This window comes from Sinohyriopsis cumingii, unplaced genomic scaffold (genome assembly GCF_028554795.1).
Source record: "Sinohyriopsis cumingii isolate HCF-2022 unplaced genomic scaffold, ASM2855479v2 utg001280l, whole genome shotgun sequence".
NCBI classification, from domain to species: domain Eukaryota; kingdom Metazoa; phylum Mollusca; class Bivalvia; order Unionida; family Unionidae; genus Sinohyriopsis; species Sinohyriopsis cumingii.
In genome coordinates this window covers 89,110-114,000 of record NW_028315978.1, presented here as the reverse complement: position 1 = coordinate 114,000, position 24,891 = coordinate 89,110, and the positions used below count along the sequence as shown (strand labels likewise).

The following is a 24,891-nucleotide window of genomic DNA, read 5'->3' as shown; positions in this document are numbered from 1 at the left end:
TCATAAGTATTGAATTATAGCGGGCTAACCATCACGAGTATAGTCTCAGTTCTTTTTAATATGAGCATATGTGTAATCGATAACGTAAGTGGTGATTTGAAACGTAAAAGAGTACTGCCGTCAAAGATTACTGCTGCTATTTATTGAAACAAAATGAATAATGGTGATCCTTTTAATGAAGTAAATGCTTGCATAAGCACAAATTTGAGACAAGCACGATTACTCCTATACTGCATACATACTTGAACAACAAAAACAAATATTATTACAGGGGTTGAACAGGTCGATAATATTCAGTAAAAACCTGATGGTATTATGTTCGCTAAATCTATCTGACATGGTGCAGACGAAAGCAAGACTCTCCATTTTCCCGTCCATGAATAACTGTCTCCTTAATCCCTGGTCTAGAAGATCCCTGGTTGTGATATCATCAGTCGCCCTTGGCATTGCGTTGATCATCCAAACTGAATGACATTCTTTCAAAAACTGAAGAACAGTGTTAACAATAAATAAAATATATAAAAGTGTACTAATCTACTGGAGACTTATCGAGCGAACAATTATAAAGAAAATGAACATATAACATGGCGGAAAGAATGAGTAGGAATTGCCAGTTTTATATACGTGATAGGACCAAAAGGATTTTATATACAAAAAACGGTACTTTTTTACTTTTTGTGGTAATATTTGCAATTAACAGTCTGTAACGTAATATTGAAAGTTATTTTGTGTAATAATTTTGTGTAGCCCGCGTGAGCTTGTTCGAGCTGCCGCACATTATTGTGACATAAGAACTACATGTTAAAATAGTTGAGAGTTAATGGCAACCATAATATAAAACACACTGTATCACTGACCCTTCCCTTACAGAAAACTTTTTACTACCGAATTTAAATGAAGTGCAGAATATATTGTTACAGCCATTAGGAGATTTCAAATATTATTTTATGTGCATACTTATGAAGGTTCGAGTTTAAATAACGTATTTTCCTACTGCATTTCAATGATTTATCTGGCTCTACCGCAAAGTTAGCACAATAATATATAATTTTGTTCCAATCTAGCTTCACAAGGTCTATTGCTAATATTCGAGCCGTTTCCACAGTAGATTAAAAAGATTTTTTTCAGACAAGATAAATAATGGAGAAAAAAAAACAGCATTTCTTGCTTTAAAAGGCAAATGCGTGGCTTTTTAGCTCGTGAAAATCTAATTTCTATAACAGATGACTGTTCAAAACAAATTAACTAACAAAAAAGGACAAAATAATGAAGGAATTGTTATAACCATCTTTAATTTGAATACTTTATATTTTAAAAAATCACAAAGAGGCTAAAGGATTCGACTAGATGAAAGCGAAGAAGACAGTAATTATTACATCATCCAATAAACCCATCGTATACATCCTGAAAGATAACCTTTGTGATTCACGTTTTATCAATCCATATAATATAAGCCACTTTTAAATATAGGGGTCGCAAACCATATAAAGGACTTTCATTTGGCGCAGAGTATTTGCGGATATGTCAACAACCAAAGTACACAAGTGTATGAAATACGTAACCCTTTACCGAAGTTATCCGTATCACCAAGCTTATGTATACATAAATAGATATAAATATTGGTGTACTTATAAAAGTGCGTTTCGTATATATTTGCTCATATTTAGTAATATAACAATGTTTACAGAAATCTACTTGGTATCACTCCTCAACCTTAGGTGCTGAGGAAATGTATTAAGTTTATATATTTATGTATATCATTATTTATTTATTTATTTATTTATTTATCTATTTATTTATTTATTTGATGGTCTGGATCGTTAGGTAAACTGAGTATTGCTTTATTTTGGTTTTGTTCTTTTTAATAGCATTAGTAGTATATAGGGCAAGATTTTGTCCTAAACACAATCTTCTCCTTTTATTGAACCTTGGTTGACAGTTCATACTTGACTAGATTCGATTTATACTTCCAGTTGTTTTAAAGTTTGACTATTCATCGTTTAACGTGATTAAAATACAAATTGTACCAATTACATTTATATTGATATCAAATAATCACACAATTGAACAACAGTATCTCACAATTGTAAATCATCTAGTTCTTATTGCATGCCCCACTCCCTCCATACCAGACCCCTTCACATATACTCCTATCAACCAACTTTCCCCCTGTCCCGTCTCTATGTGTGACCAAGATATCGTACTGCAAAATTAGTAATGTATGATGCTTCTTGCTTTAATGGCCAAACATCCTAATAAACAGCACACGTTTCTCTGAACATATGTTATAATATCACACAACTCTTTTATGTAGCTTTGTTTTGCTTGTTCATTGTACCGCTTTGTTTTGGGTTTGATCTTTTGTTTTCTTTTGATTTTCTTTGTTATGGTTATCCTAATCCTCTATTCTTCAGATGGTGCTTTCTGCTTTTTATTTATTTATTTATTTATTTATTTATTTATTTTCATTTATTTTCATGTATTTATTTAAGTATATATTTATTTAGTATTTATTTAGTTTTTTAATTTTTTATTTAATTATTTTATTGTATTTTACTATTTATTCATTATGTCTCTGTCGCCAAAAGGTATATACGTATTATAACCGTTGCACATAGCAAAAGATAGGTATCAGACGTAGTGATATGTACTATTACTGATCGTAATAATAATAACAATAATAATATTAAGAAGAAGAAGAAGAAGATCATGCTGCATCATCAACGTATATGTTGAAACAATATGAACATAAGAGGGAGATAGAGACACCAGCCCACCCAAAACTCTCAGGAAATGTTATATTAAACAATTCAAAGTTAAATAAATATAAAAACAATATAATAAATTATATAATAATAATATATATAATATAATATAATATATTATAGACTGTAACCTCTTTTGCAATTTTGTTTCTGGCAGGGTTAGAATCTCCTGTGCCTGGAAGATCCACAAGAGAGGCCCCACTGCTGCAGACGTCTGAGTTGGGCAGTTTGATCCTCACGTGCTTAATTATAGGCCACATACTTTGGGTATTCTTCCCGTGCTCCTTTGTTATGATAAATTGCTCAACTGCATCCTGAAATTTATATCCCTGAATAAAGGAAATAACTCGGCATTATAGTGTCAATTTAACATTAAATCAAAAACGTCTCAAGCTTAAAATTTCAAGAAGTAGTGTGGATTATTAATAAAACTATGTCAAAAGTTTGTCACACTTGCTTCTCACCCACTAATCGAACCCTGAACAACCCCACATATTCTTAAAGACATCGTAGCGCTAACGGATATAAATGAGTTTGTTTAGCAACTCTGCAACTTTGCATTCATCATTATTATATTACCATAGTATCTACAAACTACTTTCTTTATGAAATGATGTACGACGCCACATGACCGGAGTAGTGTCAAAACTATGAAGCGAAACATACTGCCGAACTATACAAGAATTCGCTCACGTATGAAGTAGTCGAACCTACCACGAATGACATCTCATCGTTTTCTAGTTGATGCAGTATTATGTGATGGGACCTTTGACTCGTATGGGTCGGTATCATGTCGTAACATATTATAATCCGGCTTGGAAGCCAATATCGTGATCTCGGAAATAGCACACCTGGTTATTAACTATATGAATACATGATCACGTTTGAGTATTTGTGCATTTGACAACATCACTCATAAAGTAAATTAGGTGTAACTAACTGTATGTTAAATATGATTAGGTAACAATTTAAACATCAATAAATACGCAGCCATCATAATTTAATCCATATAATTAGAATTTTCTTTCGTTTTTTCATCATGTCACAAGATTTCATTTAGAACTTGTTCAATTTCATTCACCTTTTCACTGCGACAGCAAAGAAACCCCATCTTCGATAGCCACGAGTGGTCGATAATTATGTAGTAATATAGTATAAAAGGTCCGAGCGCGTCATGCCAGTTATGAATGGAGCTTGCTGTGCTCATAGTATTAATTTACAAAAACATGGTTGAGTTTGTTTTAACCATGCTTTTCCTGTTTCAAACATTACGCTTGCTTATGGCACGCGTTCTTATAACATTCATTATTCTTGCTTTCTGCATAATTTGTTCATTATAAAGCAAACTCGTGTCCATTTTAGTGAGATCCCTTATTCGTCATGTGACCTGATATTTGATATCAGCTGTTGGAACAGGTTAGCGAAGAAAAATGCAATAATGTCTGAAGAATGGTATAAAGCCTGAAATATACCTTCTTCGGTGAAAGGAGTGAGTGTTTAACTCTATAACTTTAACTGTACAATCATTCCAGGACGCCGTAAAATTATTCCGAAATTTACAGCGGTGCAAAAGAAGATAAAGATCCAATATATTATCTGAATGCTTGAACGATCAATAAACCCCATGCACGTAGCTCGACACGAACCAAACTCGCGTTGCTACAATCTAAGCAGATCGACGGAGTGATTGATCCCACAATGTTGATTTGACAACAGTTCTTCTCTCACGCAGCCATAATTAGAACTCTTGACAACACTCATTGGTCACTCATTCCTGGCAATGCGATTTTCCCCTTGCGACTAATGACAAAGATCGCGATTACTGCAAGTCTGCCACGTTACTGGTGTGCAAAGAAGAACCGAACTAAAATAATTCGGTGACTCGACAAAAGAGCGCCGACAAAAGAGATCCGACAAAAGAGCGCCGACATAAGGTCAATAAATTGTAGTTTCTTTTCAAAGTTTTGATTACAAGTTAATTATTGAGCTAAGAATCAACGATGTCATTTTGTATATATAGTGAAAGGTGTAGTACAAACATAATTTGTAAAATGTTTATTAATAAAGAAACATGGATAAGATCGAATCACAGAAAGGAAAGATTATGTTCTTGGTCGACGGCTACAGATATCGCTGTCTGTATTTCAGAACAGATCTGCGTCTGCTTGACCATTTGTTCGAGAACTTCCATAATAATGTCATTCACGTGCACTATGTTTAGTTTGTCTTAAACAGCTTGAGAAAAACTACTGCATTAAGTAACTGTCAAGTTTTTGTTGACAGCCAACACTAACTAACATCCAATTGTGGAACATGGTATCCATGGCGGGATTTCAATGGCATCTACATGAACACGGAAATAACGGTAGCGTAAGATGAATATACAATACTTTTCATTAAACTCTTGATTGAACAACGCTGTTTTTGGAATAACAATGGAAAAACTAAGCAAACATAGCCGCGTTGACTTTGTTCAAGACAACGAAGAATATAGTCAGTCAAGTTATTTGGCGGCCGAATTACTGTTGCCTACGATAAAACACAATAAAACGTAACACATCCGAGTTCCTGTGTTAGTGCTATATGTTTACAAGGCCACAATATACGTGCTATATGACGACTGCCTCAATCGCTGATATGATATATTAAAATGGTGTACATGGACCAGGAATCATTTCTCATTCATGTAACTACTAACACTATCTACGCAGATGTGTGAGACATCACTTGCTGATAAAATATGTCACTAGTAAGTATATAAAAGATTATTCACTTTTCAATAACGCGAACAACATAAAATGTGACCGCCTACTCGGACAAATAAAGCTCAGCCTGATGGACTTTGTTGTGATGATGGAGCTGGGGGAAACGTCCGCCTCAACACTTGTTTGGTCATCCATGCTCGATTCACCCATATGTGATATTTACTGCGATTCAATGACAATCTCACCCATATGCCACTGAGACTGAAATCTATTGTAGGCATGAATATGTTTGTTTCTTGTATTGATGATTTATCCCCTACGATAATCTCAACCTTCGTGCCTATTTTGACAATCCTTCTGGTGATTCTTTCTCCGACACCTAACCAGGCAAGCTAATACATCTAAAATGTGGATTAGATCCACGTTAGCGCATTCGCGTGCAAAGTTATCGTTTGATGTTTTGAAAGCGATATAATGTCGGTAACATGCACCATCGACGCATTTTACAAGTTCTTGCCTGGGCTTTGGTCAATTGATAAAGTCATGTATATCCTGCCGAGTCTATGACTAGCAACACTCGTATCCAGATTGGTGTTTTTCGCCACGGAATAAGCCTCAATGCAGCAGGGATATCTCCGTCGACAAGTTTTTTTCTGTTTGAACTCGGTCTATCCACGGCGTACTCAAGTGACCATTATTTTGTGAACCAGCACTGGAGATGCGGCAGAATGTTTAACACTGACTCGCACACAAAATGAAGATAGGATTGCTTTAAGCAACAGTCAGCACTTAGCATAGCATAATGGAAACAAAATGATTTCACAGTCATTGACTATTCAACGTAGGCAAAGCTCCGACAGCCCAATCACGGTGGCATGGTTGCAAATTCAGTTTGCTCACTGATTAATGGTCTAGTCATCTGCGGAATCCTAAATTGATATGCAATTGAATAACAGTTACGCTAACGTAAGATCAGGTAGTCATGACTCGTACATTAAGGATTTAAGGAAGCGCTTGTGTAGTCCGCATGGACGTCATCTTCCATTGTTGGTTTCTATTACAGAATATATGAAACATCAAGAGAAACTCCGCGAGATTATTGTACCGTGTCTGACATCAAAACAGTTATAAACTATGTTGCACAATGATTCCCACAGTGATCAAAGACAGCTTCAACATGATGATATTGCATTCATAGATGTGCATGAAAAACAATAATTCAAGGGAAGCACCTTGAACTCACACATATTGATCACAATTGACTTCGCAGGAACTTCCGGAAGATATCGTACGGATTTCATTAAACAAGTTAACATATAACATGAATATTTACAATGTCAAGTATATCGACGTTATAAACGTGAACCCGGCCAGAGGCCGAAACGCTACCCAGGATCGAATGACGTCCTTGAAGGAGTTATAAATGTGTCTGTAACACGACGTAGCAAACGGAAAGATCTCACATACGACTTTGAACAAACGTTTTCAACGCTGATCAAAACCACGAGCAAGACCCCGGGACACATTTAGAATGGCAGGAAAATCATCAAAGCGAAGACTGGAACAGGAGATGTCCCATACCCGATTATTCAGACAGCCGGAGCAATTGAACAGTTACAGGCTCTAATTGTGTTTCCCGAAGGCGGCAGGCATTAATGAGCTAAATATGCCACAAAGGAGCAGGCCAGATATTATAGCGTGGATTATTTAACATGCTTAGCCGCCAATATATCGAATCTATTTGTAGAATTTCCCAGAGAGTTTAAGTACATTTGACATGTGATGTCATCAGCGACATACATTAAATCGGAGCTTCCACTAGCGTAGCTTCTCAGGATTTGTGGCATTGATATGCTCAGTAGAACCATAACCATACAACTTTTTACTTAACAGATCAACCTGAAAAGGTGACAACCGCTTGATACTCGTGTGTGGTGTTAACACGAAATACCTGTGGATATGGTATAGTACTGAAATGGTCTTGGCTATATTGTTTATGGATTGTCCACCGGAGCCCCAGATATCTCGCTGGATTAACTTTCTTCGTCGCATCGATAGCCACATCGATTGTCGATAACATCAGACGCATCTCTTCTGATCATTTGAGAACTTTATGATAGCAGTCTATTAAATCGACAACGACGATTAGTAATTGGAGCAGCATCAAAACGAGTTATACTTCCATCAATGACAGATCAAGTTTGTAAGAAATTTATGAAGCGGCTCAATATTGTAAAGCCAATTCGACGATGGATGGCGTATTACGATTGTTTAGCAAAATGTATTAAAAGAAACCATACATGTATCAGCAACTGCTCAGTTCAGAGATGTATACAATTTTCAATTCTACATGGACTGTGTTGCAAGATAGAAATATCCTATATTAGCTCTATAACGCACACGAAACTAGGATAAAAGACAGACAAGAGCCAACAGAATTTCAGATTTATGACACGTCTCGATATTTTCTTCCTTGCAAAGAATTATAGGAGGTCCGTTACAAGCTTGTATACACCAAAAATAACGCTGCCTAAAAAGGGAATTATAACATCCAATATACCAACAAGGCCGTTTAGTTATCACATGGACACAGGCGAATATGCAGTTCATCAACCGTTGATATAATTACAGCCACGCAAATCACCCCATAAATAGAGATACTTAAAATTTCGCACCACAGTTTCGACCGGGACGGGACCTGATTTACGATTGTTGAAAATATATTTTTTCTACACGTAAAATTGGAAATGCTACTTGGAGCCAAACACATCGTGAGCGTAGCTCGTGTGGCTAATATGGCACTTTGGCATGATGCTATTTTTGACAACAACGATACAGATATGTTATCAATAGTTATAGTTTAGATGCCCTCGCTGAGTCCATCGTTACTGACATAATAATGTTTCACATCATTGTCAGGGTCTGGCGAAACATAATATTTAAAACAAAATGTAAAATTTGCGTAAACGTGTCACATTGCATCGAGATCTACTCAAAAGAGAACATTAATTTTGAATATATATAAACAAGGTATATGGGACCACCCTACTGATGTATACACCGACAAATGGACATCATTTCAAACAAAAACCAAACGTCAACGCCTACATTTAACTTTTGTTTTATCACTAGCCTATGTCACCAACGAAGAAACATTAAGGAAATATCATTGCCCGGGTGTTTTCCAGGTCTTTGGAAGCTGTGGTGCCCAAGGTTGGGTCAGATATAACTATGATAAAGCAGTTGGAGCCTTACAAGGTTCACGAGCGGTAACGTTTGTTTTGCTCTGCATGACAGCTGATGAGAGAAAGCGTCAATTGACACGTCATGATGAACTAACGTTGACAAAGGATGCCCAACAGTTCCAATAAATTTTGATGCGTCATTAACGTGCATCTGCCATCCACCACAAATTAAAATTGTCATGTTTAACAATATGACCTGGAAGACAATCTTGCATCGCAAGATCAAGTTCTTGGTCAGTTTTACTGTGGCTAATGTTGAAACAAGTTCGTATTTGATTGAGTTTCCTGTGATGCTGCTCACATCGACTCGAGCAAGTTCTTTCATACTTGAAAATAAAACATGAATAATTAACACATCTAAACAAAATAGTGAAATTATGTTCTTTCGAAACACCAAGGCGTCATAGGGAAGAAAGTAGCATATATCACCGAGTACCAGGGACTCAGAGACTCTCGTATGACGTTGGACTTTATCAACGGCTACTTTGATATTTCCTAGTCTGCAGCAAAACCTTTTATTGTTGCACTAACCGCTGAGATGCCCATGATCACGCGTAGTAACTTTATTTATGTAACTCGCGGAACAGTTGACCAGCGAAGGACATATAACTTAAAGGCATAAAAAAATTTCGAATTGTTAATATTGTCATAATTGGATTTGATAAACCAATACATCGCATCTGAACGCCGCCCGAGTCAAGATAGTATTTACTTATCATATCCGATTTTTGTGTGTTTTGAGTCGATTTATATAACCTAATTTCAGTTTAAACGAGAAGAGTGAATATTGGTTATGGCAACTTCATAAGCATTCGAAAACTTATGTTTGAAATCTGACGCATAATCGGGACGATTAGCCCCTGAATCGGTATTTGAAAGAACTTTACCTTTTAATAACTTCTATGATATAAAGATAGTATGTGCAAAATTAAGTTAAAAAGGGCTCAAACTAATTAATTCATGAACTTCCTTCGTAACAGCAAATAACAGTGAATGATAACCCTCATAACAATCCTATCTCTCTCAAACAATGCGAGTGAATACTATTCCTCAAAGTTTCATGAAATCTCTTCGAGCCTCTTGCCTTTCAGCGTGTAAGGTAGAAGTTATAAAATGGTGGTTGTTAAATTCATGCATAACGTTTTGGGAAAACTCCAGGCATAAAACAATGCTCATTGAACATATTCGACGGATATGGGAAGGCCACAATGTTTAAAAAATGAACTTAACCAAGATTTCTACATCGGTGTTTTTATTTAATATACCCCAAAGGATTTACCTCTGAACATTTTGAGAAAGAAAACATTAGGGTGAACACGTATTGTTTGCCTGACTTTGTCTTAGGTAACATACTGACATATTCTATCAGTATTCCACTAAATGTCATTTTCGGGGGTTTCCCAACAATTTGACAAGTGTGAAAATATCGACAATATTTGGAAAAATAGTTCATAATAGACAGCCATGAGAAATTATTGAAGATCGAGTGATGGTTTAGAAGAATAACCGATACGTGATATAGGCACGAAAGGTTCATTATTGGTTTGGTTCACCCAACAGATGTTTTGCTTTCAATAAGTGATTTCGACCTCGCATAAATAGTATACATTTGGAATAGCACTGATTGTGTTGCTAGCCTTTGTTTAGTAATACGTACACACACATAAAGATAATGATATCTGATTAGTTGCATAAGAATGTTGATTATATCCAACACTTTTGAGCTGAGGACAAATACAATTCTGTAATTAAAAAAATAGTCATCCTCTGTAGGTTCGGCATTTTAAAACGTTTCCACCTCTTGCTCATCATGTTTGGTCTTAACATTGTTTTGCCTGTAACCCCTATTCAACGTGAATGAAGTTTATGGGGTTATCATATTATTTAACAACCCTCCTGGTTGAGCACTAACCAATAAAACATGCATTATTTGTTCAATGCAAATTTTTCATAGCCTTGATTAGTTTCTTTTCTACAATTCATAAACCTTTGTCGATATGACACAGGTACCAACTCATACCAGTTTAAAATATATTTCTTAACGACATCGCAATCATTACTTTGTTCCACCGACAGTCTAATATCGGAATCACGAGCTTCGCCAATAAGCACAATTCGTCATAACGACCTCTTGGGTAAATTTCACACATTCAGATGACATTGCTCTATTTTATCTGTAGCCTAATAGTTATGGCATCATCAGAACTTGACCTTGTGTGTAACAGAGAAGATCTATTTACACCTGGCAGTCCTACTTATTATAGCCTAAATTTCGCCTTCGTCTTTTCCTCCATTGTTGTACTTTCCTCACTCGTTGTGTCTCTGAATTTGCAATTCTCTCCTCATTGGGACTTTGTCCATCTTGATTTTCAATTTCCTTTTCAAAACCTCTCTTCCGTTTTTTTTCTCTCTCTGTCTCCCTTTTCACCTTTCTGTAATTATATTTCGCTTTAAGAATTTCATCATTTAATGTTGACGCTGATGCTTACTTCAATGTGTCTATCTGGATTTTAAACTGCAATACGTGTAATATTACATCATAGATGAAGACAAATAAAGGGACATTTATCAAGTAATGTTTTCTGCAAAATGCCTGACAAAACCATATTGTATAGGATGTTGAACACAATATGATTTTCCTGTCGAAATATGATGTCTAGCAAGGTCAAAGCAACTCGTCTTTTTTTCGGAGATTTTGACCAGTTCAGAGAACAAACAAAGCTTTCCATATGAACTTACATTATGAATCATTGTTGGATTCACTAATGATATATTAACTGTTTAAATCAAAATCATTTCCACGGACAATGTAAACTCAGAAACAAAGTGAATTGATATTATAAGAACAATTTTATTTTCTGTGAAATTACGAACATAATTTTTAATACCAGACAAATCACAACTGTCTTGTTACGACTTTATTGTATTTAGCTAAGTAAGAGAAATATAAAGAGCACCCGTTTTAGTAAAATTCAACCGCTATATTAATTCTGAAGTGATCAAACGAAATTAGTTGAGATAGTACTGTGAATTAAAGTCCTCAAAGTTATATCACAAGTACAAATTATACATTGTTCCGATTGGATTAGAGTTGTGTTTTAACCACTGATGTGATGAAAATTTAAAATGTTATTTTGTGGACAAAACAATTTTGTAAGAGGTGGAACAGCAGCAATTGTCATTTTTCGATCCATTAGAATCGAAAAATAATTATTTGAAAACATTGGAAAAATACTAAAAGAATTCTTTCCGATTCGCTGTCTTAATTAACCTCAAAACAATATTGTTATTGGCATTGTTCAACTTTCGTTTCTTTGTTTGATTTTTTTCTTTTCCTTGCAGTTCATTTTTGTTCATTTTGGCATCGGTTAATTTGCATTTCTGGCATCGACAAAACTAAAAATGCTAAACCTTTTCGTAACATTAACTAGATAATTGACCTCAGTAATTAAAAAAATGACAGTGAATTTTTCATAATAAATGCCAATCTTCATTTAAACCGCCAAATAACATAAAATGTAAGTGTTATAAATGTATCATTTGACAAAAAACTAATACGTTGGAAAATGATTTTGATATTACCTCGCTTCCACTGCATGTTAAATGATGAGTTTTTCCAAGCCACTGGTTAACGGATTCAATATTGGACAAACATTCAAACGTGTCTATTTTTCCGTACACGGCCTTGACTTTGCAATAAGACACGTACATATCAGAGCTAGATTCTGGAGGTTTGATTAATCGTGATCCTTCCGTGCATATCAAATCGTCCAAGAGCACTTGAAGTTCTTTCAACCAGTCCTAAAAGGAAGATTGATATAAAGCATCATAAGAGATATTAAGTAGCTATTGATATTTATGAGAAGAAGTACGAAATCTAAGCCATCAATAATAAGCCCTGCATATTAGGGCACATATAAATATTTTAGATGTGCGACAAACGTATGTGTCAAGATATGATTACGTTGCAACTCGTGTAACAATATGTACAGAGAAATGCAGTCAGAAGAAAAATAACTCCATCCCACAACAAGGATATGGTTGGTGCCTTACGTTCTTTTGGAGGAACTCGACGTCTGCTTCGAACATGTCTTTCTTTATATTTTGCACCACTTCCACCACTACTGAAGTACAAGCCCGGTCATCTGATGTCGGGAGAACACAGCTACTGTCAAGTAACGCATTTACAAGAGTTGATTTACCGGTCCCTGTTCCGCCCATGAATGCGATCACTGTCCGCGGTAACTCTGTTTTTGATGATACTTTTTCCAGTTCTCCACTGAAAATTATTCATAATGATACATTTAAGTCATCAAAACAGTCATCTAGGTACCAAAATACCTATTGGATTACCTTGCTTATTCGAGAGGTGAGTCATGAGATTTGTATTCGTTTAGGTACTTTGACTTTGCAGATAAAGACGCATAAAAGAGACCATAATAAAGTTATTTGCCTGCGTATGCAAATTAACGTGTATGATATCTTTCCAAAATAACTTTTGTGATTTTAAGGAATAAAGCACGATAAGGCATGAGTTAACTAAAGGATCTCCACGAATTGGAGATTTGAACCTTGTTTGGTAAGATGATGGATACTTCATACAACAAAGAAACATGAACAACATCAAATTTGTAATATCTTTTTGAGAAGATTATTTACCATTTTTCATGGAATAACACTAATTATATAGTTTCCAGAGTGACAGAAGGCTACGTCAATTGACTTTCACCATCACAATTGGCATTATGTGCATTGCACCATGTGACCAGTTATTTAAATTTTGATAGTAACCGAATCTAATTAAGATATGATCAACATGTGAACTATCAACGTGATTGATGAGATCCATTAGATGCCGCACCAGCCTGTCATGATCAACCACGACTGAGATGATACTAATATATACATATATATATATATATATATATATATATATATATATATATATATATATATATATATATATATATATATATATATATATAGATAGATAGATAGATATATATATAGATATATATCTATCTATCTATATATATATATCTATCTATATATATATATATATATATATATATATATATAGAGGGAGAGAGAGAGAGGGATATATATATATATATATATATATATATATATATATATATATATATATATATATATATATATATATATATATATATATATATATATATATATATATATATATATATATATATATATATATACCTATATGACATGTGTTTCAGATCTTGGTTAGATCTTGGTTACTTGTTACTAATAGTTTATATCCTCTGTAACGTGCAGCTTGTGTGAATTCCAGTGCCAATGACACGAGTGCTTGATCATAACTAACCCGAGCGCCTCCGCAAAATAAACATGATATGGTCGTGTTCTACCAGAATCTAGTGATATAATATCGATCGAACGTCTTCCTGCAGTATCTATAATACTTATTATGAAAAATTTCGACTATACTTTTAATTCTGAGAGCTATGTTCTCCCATTCAATAACCGCGGATAATGTATTATATTGTGGGCAAGGCCCTCTCTGAAGCCATATATGGTATATCAAGGCTTTGTCTCCAAGTGCAATCATTCCCTACCTTAACTATTAATATCGCGTTTCTTTATATTAGTGTACTTTATAAGCAGGATCAGGTCGTTAACATACAGTATCGACGCGATTCACAGATTCTTTTAGAGGCCTCGATCAGGTTTTCGTATCCAGCTATATATATCTATATCTATATCGTTTTTTTCAGACCCACAATTCTTATATCCATGCACATGTTTCACCAGGACATTTACTCCACTGTACCAGAGCTGGTTTAGTTAGGGTAGCAGTGAGGTCCGTGAACGGCCTTCCCCGTCACAATATAAACGTATTGCATCCATAAAAATAACAAGAAGGGTAATTATGGGATTTCACATTAGTGTCACTTGGGTATAAAGTCATGAAGATAAATGTAAAACAATTGACATATAACTTATCATCGAAGAATAAAGGCTCCGCTTTCCACGTTATTGACTTTGCATCGAAAGCTTGCCAAAGCAGATGGAGAGATTCCAAGACGCCCATATAAAGCCCTATGTGACATTAAAGACATTAAAGAGATAATTGGTGCGATTGCAAAATTCTCCTGTGCACTGTACAAAAGTGACATGAGAGGCAAGTGTGAGTCTTCCTCTGCTATCACGACCCGTATATGCTCATTCATGATATCATCGAAAACAATTATTTACTGTGCAATGTGCAATGTCGCCAATGGATTTTGTAAACATTTTAGAGATTCCAGACCAGTCAAATGGAGAGATTGCGTGTTGCACGTGTCAGCGAGGTAAAAAGAAGCCACGATGTACAACAAGAACGAATTATTGGAGATTACTGAGAGACCACAAGTTTATGATGAGGTCTGACCACTATTTAAACACATGATGTTTACAATCTCGGCTGGAGCCTTTGAAACGGGCATGATGAATTTTGAAACAAGTCGATGATCTCACGCATTAAACGAGGAATCGGTGAGACTGGAACACAAACCCAAGCAATTTATTGGCGTCCGTCTAAAGAAGGCAAGCGCGTAAAGTTATCTAGAAGGAGACTCGCCATCTTATTCCACTACAACCAAGATATTTTGCCAAGAGGAACACATTGTTTCTCAAACATGACAATACTTCCAGGCAACCTATTGAATGTTCAAGCAGGCAAACACATTTTAATAAATCCTGGCAGAAAACATAACAAGATTATGATGAATCCATTAGTAAATCATGCACGAAGATCTTAATCCAATTGAACCTAATCCCACAAGGACGCAACAACAAATACACACAGACGTCACACTCGTTTTACCCTTAACATGTCTTTTTGAAAACGTACATAGCATGGAAATGCTCATCCTGAGCAGACAACACGTGTCAGAACCCAATTCCAACGTTTGGTACAAAATCTCACTGATGGCTTCACGCACATTTGGTAGGTCTCAAACGTGAGATAGCCCTCATACCATTGCATGTTTAGTACAGTCGTCCGTTTTCGGAGCTTTGACGCAAATAACGCTTACGTTTTCGTCTAACAATTGCAGGAACTGAAATGTTCTTGGACCTCCTACAGGTGCCTACAAGACTGATTCAGTTAATAAAATGTTGCTGCGAAGACTATACATTTCATACGCATACACTAGCCAAACCTCAGCTCAGTTATTTTGATTGAATCTACACAGTGCATTGTTTAAATTGCACTGTCTTCGCTAAATATGGTTCTCGCTTGGTATTTCAGAGATGCCCTAGGGCTGACGGATAGTATTCATGGATATACTGGTTAATTTACCACTTATTTCCTCTCAGCGCTATTTATTACGTGGTTTATTCATGAATCTCGCCAGGTCATATCCATTACATTAATGTGACTTTCACGCAAGATTTACTGATTATTATTTTCTAGTTTTTCCCTCGTACAAATTGACCGACACGTAATGAACCTTCGCGGTCAAACTCTAACGCACGAATCGTACCTTAGAGTCCGACCTAGGTTATATTGTTTACAATGACGGTTTGTGTAGCACCCGTTAGCTTTACCAATGCGAACAAACTCATTTACGCATCATCTTCTTGAAAGTTCTCTTCCAGTGATTGTTCAAAGGAAGTCCTATATAATTCGAAGGCCCGCTATATTTCGCTGTAATAGTTTGCAGACCCGGATAATTTGCTGATGTGGTTTTCATCTGAAAATCTCGGATCGCAAACGGTTCAATCAATTTGAGATTGTCTATGACCATTAGCAACTCGATAATAACCTAAGATTCCCACTTCACTTACAGCTTTTTCAACAATGTCAGCACCGGTTTGCAGTATCGTTGTTGGTTATAGCTGAGGACGTTAAAGCTGAGTCGGAAAAGGTCTTAAACGAATGTGATAATGTATAAAGCAGAAACTAATCGCAACAGTCAAATATGTACCCGATTTGTGCCTGGATTGCGAGATTGTCAGTGTTATCTGTACTGGGTTACTGTCTCCAATAGACGTGTATGAATAGACATACAAGTGCACGACACCTCTACATATTTGCAAATCAATGGAAATCAATGGAAAACTTAAAGAGGTAGACGATATCCGTGGTAATAACGATGCCAGTACTGTAACAGCAACTGCATCAGAACTTAAAAGTAAATCGAAGCAGTTTTGGGCAATATCGACGTTGCCGCGATTGTTCTTGGACTCTCCAAATACAGTGACGCCTCGCTAGGACGGAGACAGTCATACAGATCTCCCATGCACACACACACACCATATCGGTAGATGACCATGCATTTGATTCACATGTACACACGCAAACTGTAATCACTGGAACCAACCGGATTCGTGGATGCTCATTGTTGTTTTTGTGATCATAATGGTGAAGCTAAAATATCCGACTCTAGGCATCTGTCTTTAGGTCACATCATGATAACGAGATATAAACAAATCTTTCGGTTGCAAGATCGTTCAACGTTAAACGGTATTGACAGCATAACAATACATGGATTAAGTATTTGGTATTTGTATTTAAGGACCATTAAATATATATATACGTGACGGAAGCGACGTTTCCAGAATTTCTTAATACAAAGAATGTGAGCTGGTAGGCTAGAAAACATCGACGGCAATGTTGATCTACTTGGAACGAATATCTGTGTGAGAATGGGTCCATCGTAAACAGTCAATTATAATCAAAGCGGTAATAAAAGGGAAATATCGAGCGGTAAGTACCCTCATATACCAATGCCAATACGAGACCAATGTGTTGTCGTCATGTTACCATGCATATACACCAGCTCGTTGACTACGCCATCAGACGTACAACATCAAGGGAATGTTTATACAACAATGACGTAGTTTTCACCAATATATACTCTGCGATAAAATTCAATTAAATGAAACCAGCAATAATTCGATCGACGAATGAAAAACTCAGATTTATATTTTACAAAGATGTGCTTGTCCAAGTAACATCACCATGAAGAAATCAGAACAATCGTTTACTATATAAAGCAAAACAAAGCGTAATCAGTGTAGTTATAGGTGAACATGAAATGCTTTCGCGCAATCGCCGTAGGCATGGATATACACCGGGACCACGTTTTATATAACTAAATGGTATTATATCTTTCTATATTCCCCAAGGTTTCTCTACTCTGGAATTTTCACATACTTGTGTACCGCGATTGTAACCCTCTTAGGTCACCAAGCAAAATAGTCGAGTTGTTAAATATTGTGATACTAATGGTCTCTATTCCAGTCCTCCGAGCAATATTTTGAAACCTAAATCAAATACTTGTTGCGTTGCTCAGATACCTAGTTCGCCTCATAAATGGCGAAAAAATGTTGAGCATTGTGTTGTAATGAGTATTTGGTCAACGAGAGAAACGATGCAGACGAGGTGTTTCCAGACTTCATATATGATCGTAAAAAGGCTATAGACATCTATTACATTATTGACATCAACTCAACGTTACCAGCAATAACCCCTTTACGCACAATAGGCGTGTTTTCAACATAACACGATTGTCTGTATGGCTGTAAAACCCAACGTATGAATGTGGGAAATCCAATAACAATTTATGAGCCTTCTCTATTGCCATTTGACGAAAATTCTAAAGAGGTATTTGCCTCAGGACATGCGAAAAGGTAGCAATTGGGTATTAGCCCAAATATAAAGCAGAGGAGGCGATACTAGTGCAATCCGGACTGTGCGCGATTTCTCACTAGAATTCTTGTTTCGTAGGCGCGATTGTAATCGTCGCGGTTACGCACTGGTTTATAGGTAGCAACTTTGATTGAAGAAAATGACACGCCTCGAGTCTCGCCATCGTTATAGGTCAGTTCGTTACACACAATCACAGATGAATTCAATAACATATATGAAATATATAAGCTGGAAAGTGACAATAAGAATAGGTAACCTATCGTAGAGGAAATATCCAAAGATAAAGACATTGACGTCAATAACATCATAGAACTGAGCGATTCAGGTTTCCGATCTTGGTAAAGTAAAAAGTTTACAATTTCATTTATTGATGGAATAAGCAATTAGATAATACATTATACAATATATACATCAATTCCATACATAAATAAACTGGATCATTTTGATCATTTTTTTCTTTGAGATTGTATTGGGCATTCTACTGTCTTAAGATGTTACAGACTAATTTCTAAGTCATCAGACAAATTGCATTTATATCAGTTTTAACGTGACGCGTGCATTTGCACAACCCGACGAGCTAGCTAGAGTGCCAAATGACATAATTACAAGCTAATACGTTGTACCAGAACAGATTACGTCTCAAAGAAGTATTTGTGCCTTGTAATCATAAATGATGCTAATAAAAATTGTTGGATTCGAATTTCATATGTTGTGTGCTAGAAATTTACCTAATTATAAAGAAAAAATTTTTTTTTGCCTGCTAGCATGATTCGAGCCTCGAATATCTCGATCAATAGTATGACTAGGTCAACAAGAACACCAACTGTTAAAGTCTCATAAATAAATTGAACAGCTCTTGCTAAAAGAAACGTAATGTACGTAATATTACTCGATGTTAAAACAAAATCAATGTTATAAGTAATATGCCATAGCATATTATTTTTTATTGTGAACATTTCGCATATATGGTTAATAACATTTTGATTTAGCAATTAATATGTTATTATTAATTAGCAAGTTTACCACATTAATATGATTTCTTTTTTCCATCGACTGTGGTCACGACAGCTTATGTCAATAAATTGTGTGTTTCTCTTTGAGCATTAAAGGTGATGCAAAACATTCCGTTTCGTGACTTAATATGTCGTGCAAAGAGATGACATAATGCAGTAAGTTAGTATTATGAACCGTAAGCGGTCGGTCCATCTCATGCCGCTATTAACCATTTAATCTATATTACAAACCTATTTGTATTTAAAGCTTCTGTGTTCAATTCAAATCTGATAAAACTTTAATATATTTTGTGGCTAAAAGAAAATAGCTCAGCTATCAGGTGTCATATTACCCAATGAATATATACACATATGCCGTTGAGATTCAACCTCCACCGTGGTTCTGATGCTATAAGCCAGCATAACAATATCTATCTAAACCGGTTTAGAAATGCAGACTCAGGTCCATAACACATCAGTAATATGCGCAGATGAAACTGGAGATTGGACCAAGCGACCAGGAGGATACAAAGGTGTAGACGAATCGTAATTCGACAAAATCTATATCATAAACACCATGTTTAGGCTGGTAAATGCAACGTTGACGACGTACAACGAACCACATCATAAGATATTAATGTCAGGTGGGTTTAATAAACTTCTCATCAATAACTAAATGTATACACACAGTCCAGCATAAACTATACTAATATGAGAATATGCGAAAGATAGATAGAAGTGGGCAGAAGGGTCGAAGGAGACTTACATCAAATTCTTAACTGTATCACTCTCCTGCAAATCGGATTTGTTGAGTTCAGAAAGACACTTGTCAATAACTTCTTTGCATCTGCCAAAAACGTTAAATAAAATCATTGTATCGTGTGAATCGGTTTCAGTCTGGATCTGGGTTCTATAATAATGACTGAATATGTATAGACTCTTTCTCTCACGTCTCAAAATCTTGCTATATTTATGTATGTAGACATCTGGCATGCATATATTCGTATATAAGTAAACTACGCTCAAACAAATGAAGTTGCACATGCATTTTGGCGCAAGGGATTTTAACTTGTGCATCTGATATAAGTTTGTCAGCGGCAACGCTTTTACAGGAAGATTACCGCCAACATGGAATTTAAGTCCCGTTTTTACATGCGTATGCTAATTTCACTAATCGGATTGCAATTTCTATATTAGGGCAAAGGGCGCACATAAGCTGACTTTAAGCGTGGTAATGAATGCAACTCAGCCAGTATTGCATAAACATTTTCCATTTGATTTTCAAATAGTACATTGATCAGTTTATGTCGGAGTAAACTGAAATATTGACAATATATATATGGATATATTGAAAGTTGTGCAAGAGAAAATATTACTTTCGGGTGAAATTGTTATATGTACCTTAAAACAATTTTGTCCAAATGTATATTTTTCGTGTACCAGAGACGGTGTGGCTCTTTCTCAATTGTTTTGGTCACTATTGATGCTGATCGTTGCCTTGATGACATGTTTACCACTCGCTTTTTCTTCGACAGTAAAGCCTGGGAACATGGCAAGATTACTGGCGACATTTCCTCGCCTACTGGAGTTGTCCCTTGATCAGAAATGGGCTTTCTTTTTCCGCAGGTAGATGGACTGTATTTAATTTTATTCTTCAATGAACCTAACATATGCATACATACATACATATATATATATATATATATATATATATATATATATATATATATATATATATATATATATATATATATATATATATATATATATATATATATATATATATATATATATATATATATATATATATATATCATATGGCAAAAACAGGCCTGAAGGTGGAGTTGGTGACATGTCTCATCAATGTCTAGGTTTATGCAATATATTTTTCAGCATCAGCATCAAGATGAAGTCAACTAGTTCAAAAATCACACTTTTCAATGTGTTAGTACTGTATAAATAGTCAGGTAACCTTTAATAACCTTTTATAACCTCAAAACTTTTCCTGATTTTTTATATTATATCTGATCTGTATTTGCCTTTATAAAAAGGCCAAATTATGCATTATGACTAACCTTTTTGTATTTCTAAATAATGGTTGCAAAGAGTTAACAAAATAATTACCTTTGATTTGATGCCTAATTACAAGGTTGCACTCACACTGAACTGCTGCAAGGATATAAATGACAGACTCATGATGGTGTTTAATAGTATTCAGGATAGGGATCTTAAGCCCAATGTCCAACATCATATTACGTTGTACTGACATGTTAGCAAGTTTCACCTTAATCTTTAAAAAATATACCGTAAGCGTTCAGAAGACACGCCCATCAATGTAGATAAGCAAAAATATCTGTTTTATTAATGACATTTAGATCATTAACGCTTTGATCCATGTGCCGTAGAGTAAAGTACGTTTTGGACATGAGCCTATCAAAAATAGATATGCATGTGTTCATTCGTGTACGAATTACTTGATTCGACTCAGATGATGAACCTAAAATAGCTAATGCAAGTTTTCTTTACTAAGAATCAGAGTGACTACTGTAAATGTCATTTTTGTAATCTAGGTTTTGTACACACTTCCTCTGCTTTTTAAGGAAGAGGCGTATCACTGCGCCAACACTGAGTACGACATAAGTCTTTCTGGCTCCTTCTGCCAAGCTAGCATTCACTGTTTTTAGAGTCAATCAAACATATTTCCAGCTGTTTGCATATTGATGTCAAATTCTTAAATGGTGCTAACGATTTGATAGTTTCATATTCGAATATAATAGATGTGTGTTTAAATGTTCTATCATTAATATGTTTTGATTGTTGTTGTAATGGGCAAACTTACCAGAGAAGTGGCTCGAATTATCCGAATGATTTTGATCATATTAATCTGGGCCTCGCGGTCATTCCCTAAGAGTTAAACGATTCAAAAGTATGTTAATATGGTTGCTAGCAGTGCTTCCCAGGTTTTGGGTCAATAGGGCTTCGGGAGTTGTATTGAAAGCCTGAGAGATAAAAAGGGACGGATAGGTGATATGTTGATTTCACCGTTCGTCAGAAAAAGTGTCAGACCATTTGACATTTAGAATCACAAACATGAGGAAATAAAGGCAAATCTAGATTAGCTTTATACACATGGATAAATGAAAGCATATTTGATAAAATATGTCCATTGTCATTTAATTGATTAGAAAGATCTCGTCAACAAATCATCCATATGGTTTCATGTGGTTATACTACTCATCTTGACTGTTAATGAATGAAACTCAACCCACTTACTAATGTTCAACGGTTCCAGGACCACGCATGTTTCTAACGCATTTCTAAGCTTCAGTGTAGTGGTTAAGTGGGGTGGTGTACACTGCCTCCCTGGTAAACCTGAAACGGAATAGTTACGCAAAATGTAATCAGCACATCAAAGTTTCTGTCTTATTTTATTCACAATGAATGGTGATATTCGTGCTTGTTTATATCAATTTGACGTTAAGATAGTGATAAGAGTAACATTTTATAATAATGGCTCGTGCATGAAAAACAAATAAATATTTACACTTGATTAATTCGTCTCAAATTATGCAATAATAATGCAGCTGCTGATATTGGTGTTTCTAAAGAAATTAATATTCATACCAAAATTTAATTTCAACAAAAAAGGTGCTAACAGTTTAGCCACAGCACAATGTTGAGGTTAAATGTACGGTGTGTAAGGAGTGAATTTTCCAAACAGGGCACTTCAAACCATAGGGTCTCCGGGTCTCCAACTGGTCTACTTTATCCATCTCTCTCACATCTCACCTGTATTTGCTGGAGGTCATGTATCAGTTCGGCACTCACATGAATGTGAGAAAGCTTGCTGTATGCTTCCCTTGAGTCGGTGGTCATTCCCGGGATCTTCCCTATTTATTCCCCCACCAAATATACTGGACGAAAAATGGCGTTGAATCAAACAAAACCAACTCAAATCAGTGATCATCTTCAAACATACTCTACGTGATTACCTCAAAGCATGTGCCTGTGATAAACTTGTGAGGTATATAAGCTCAGAAATTTTCAAAATGCATAAATGAAGAAATATAATATGTAACATCGCCATCATGTTGTGGTCGATCATTACCTGAATGTAGATAATCTTGCAGTTCAACTTTGTTGTCATTGAAGCTTTCTTGAACTGGCGATATAAATCCTGATGGATTACTTGTCATATTACGTAGTATCGGGCATTGGTTAACATTCATGTTTCAACTGTGTTGCAAATGGTGTACGGTTACAATATCATTACTGCGAGCAAATTAGTCATATGCACTGGAATAGATTATAGATAGGTATATTAACATACATAATTTCAAATAAAAAATGAGAATACAATTTGCATTCAGGCCATACTGAATTGGTAAAGCAGTAGAAATTGTAAACAACATACAATTAACTTTTTAATGCATGTAAAAAACGGATACATATATATACTACACAAGTGATTGCCTTTTTCATGTTTAATTAAGATTTTAGTGTATAGAATTGAACTGGACGATATATGTGAATTACTTCCCATTGTGAACTAAGGCTTAACAGGCACAGCAAAAGAGTGACCCGGAAGTAAGTCCTTTTATATCGTCTGCCCGTTCTCATGTGAGGGATCTCAACTGCACAAAACGTAATTTGCAGGATGAAAAGCTGCCTATATGACGCCAACATCCATATATATATATATATATATATATATATATATATATATATATATATATATATATATATATATATATATATATATATATATATATATATATATATATATATAACTCTTAACATAACGCATTTGGAGTAATATCTTTCAAAATATCGTAATAACTGACCGCTAGCCACGAATGTTTCGTTTTTACTGTATACTAATTATTTTATTAAAAAAGGAAACAATATGTTCACTCCACGTAATGTCGACTGCACTCTCCCAATAATACTGTTTCAAGGGGATTTAGACTATCACGCAGGTACAGATAGAGTACAGTGAATGGCTCCAACATTCGGACTAGGTGGTGGGGTGCTGGAAAGAGGAAATCTTGTAAACGTATTGAAAAGACCAATAGGAAGCCAATTATTGGTGGCGGTAAATAATCCAATACTAACGTTTTCCTTCATTATTTATGTATATGAACATCGCTTTTAGGTAATAAACTTGACATATGCATAACATCAGCTGTTCACGCAATTTGCAATGTAATAACTTTGAAATGCTTCTGTCTTGATAAGATTATACCACATTTATATTAGTAAAGAAAAAACAGTGTATGCATTGCATCACAGTTGGACAGCAAGGGTTGTTACAGTTGCATCACATATGATATAATTTTGCTACCTGCTGGGACAGCCCATGCAACTAAGTAAAATGTCCAGCATTTTTGTGCCATATTACATTGAAAATCTTCATATACCCTAATAAGTTTGCAGAATGGACTGATCCAAATTATGATCATCTTATTGGAATGTACTAAAATGTTAGGTTTGTACAGTTTGTTT

General features: G+C 35.3%; 1 protein-coding gene across 1 annotated transcript in view; it reads right to left on the bottom strand.

Annotated features, from left to right (window-relative positions):
- LOC149772678 (uncharacterized) overlaps positions 1 to 23,582 on the bottom strand; it is a 35,122-nt gene extending 11,540 nt beyond the window's left edge. Inside the window, exons 1-6 of the mRNA XM_089947497.1 lie at positions 23,495 to 23,582; positions 22,660 to 22,758; positions 22,226 to 22,290; positions 12,298 to 12,516; positions 2,897 to 3,094; positions 305 to 486 (exon numbers count right to left, since the gene is read on the bottom strand). Coding sequence (XP_089803623.1) covers positions 305 to 486; positions 2,897 to 3,094; positions 12,298 to 12,516; positions 22,226 to 22,290; positions 22,660 to 22,758; positions 23,495 to 23,582 — 851 coding nt within the window. The remainder of the gene's footprint in view (positions 1 to 304; positions 487 to 2,896; positions 3,095 to 12,297; positions 12,517 to 22,225; positions 22,291 to 22,659; positions 22,759 to 23,494) is intronic.
- Between the last annotated feature and the right edge of the window lie 1,309 nt (positions 23,583 to 24,891).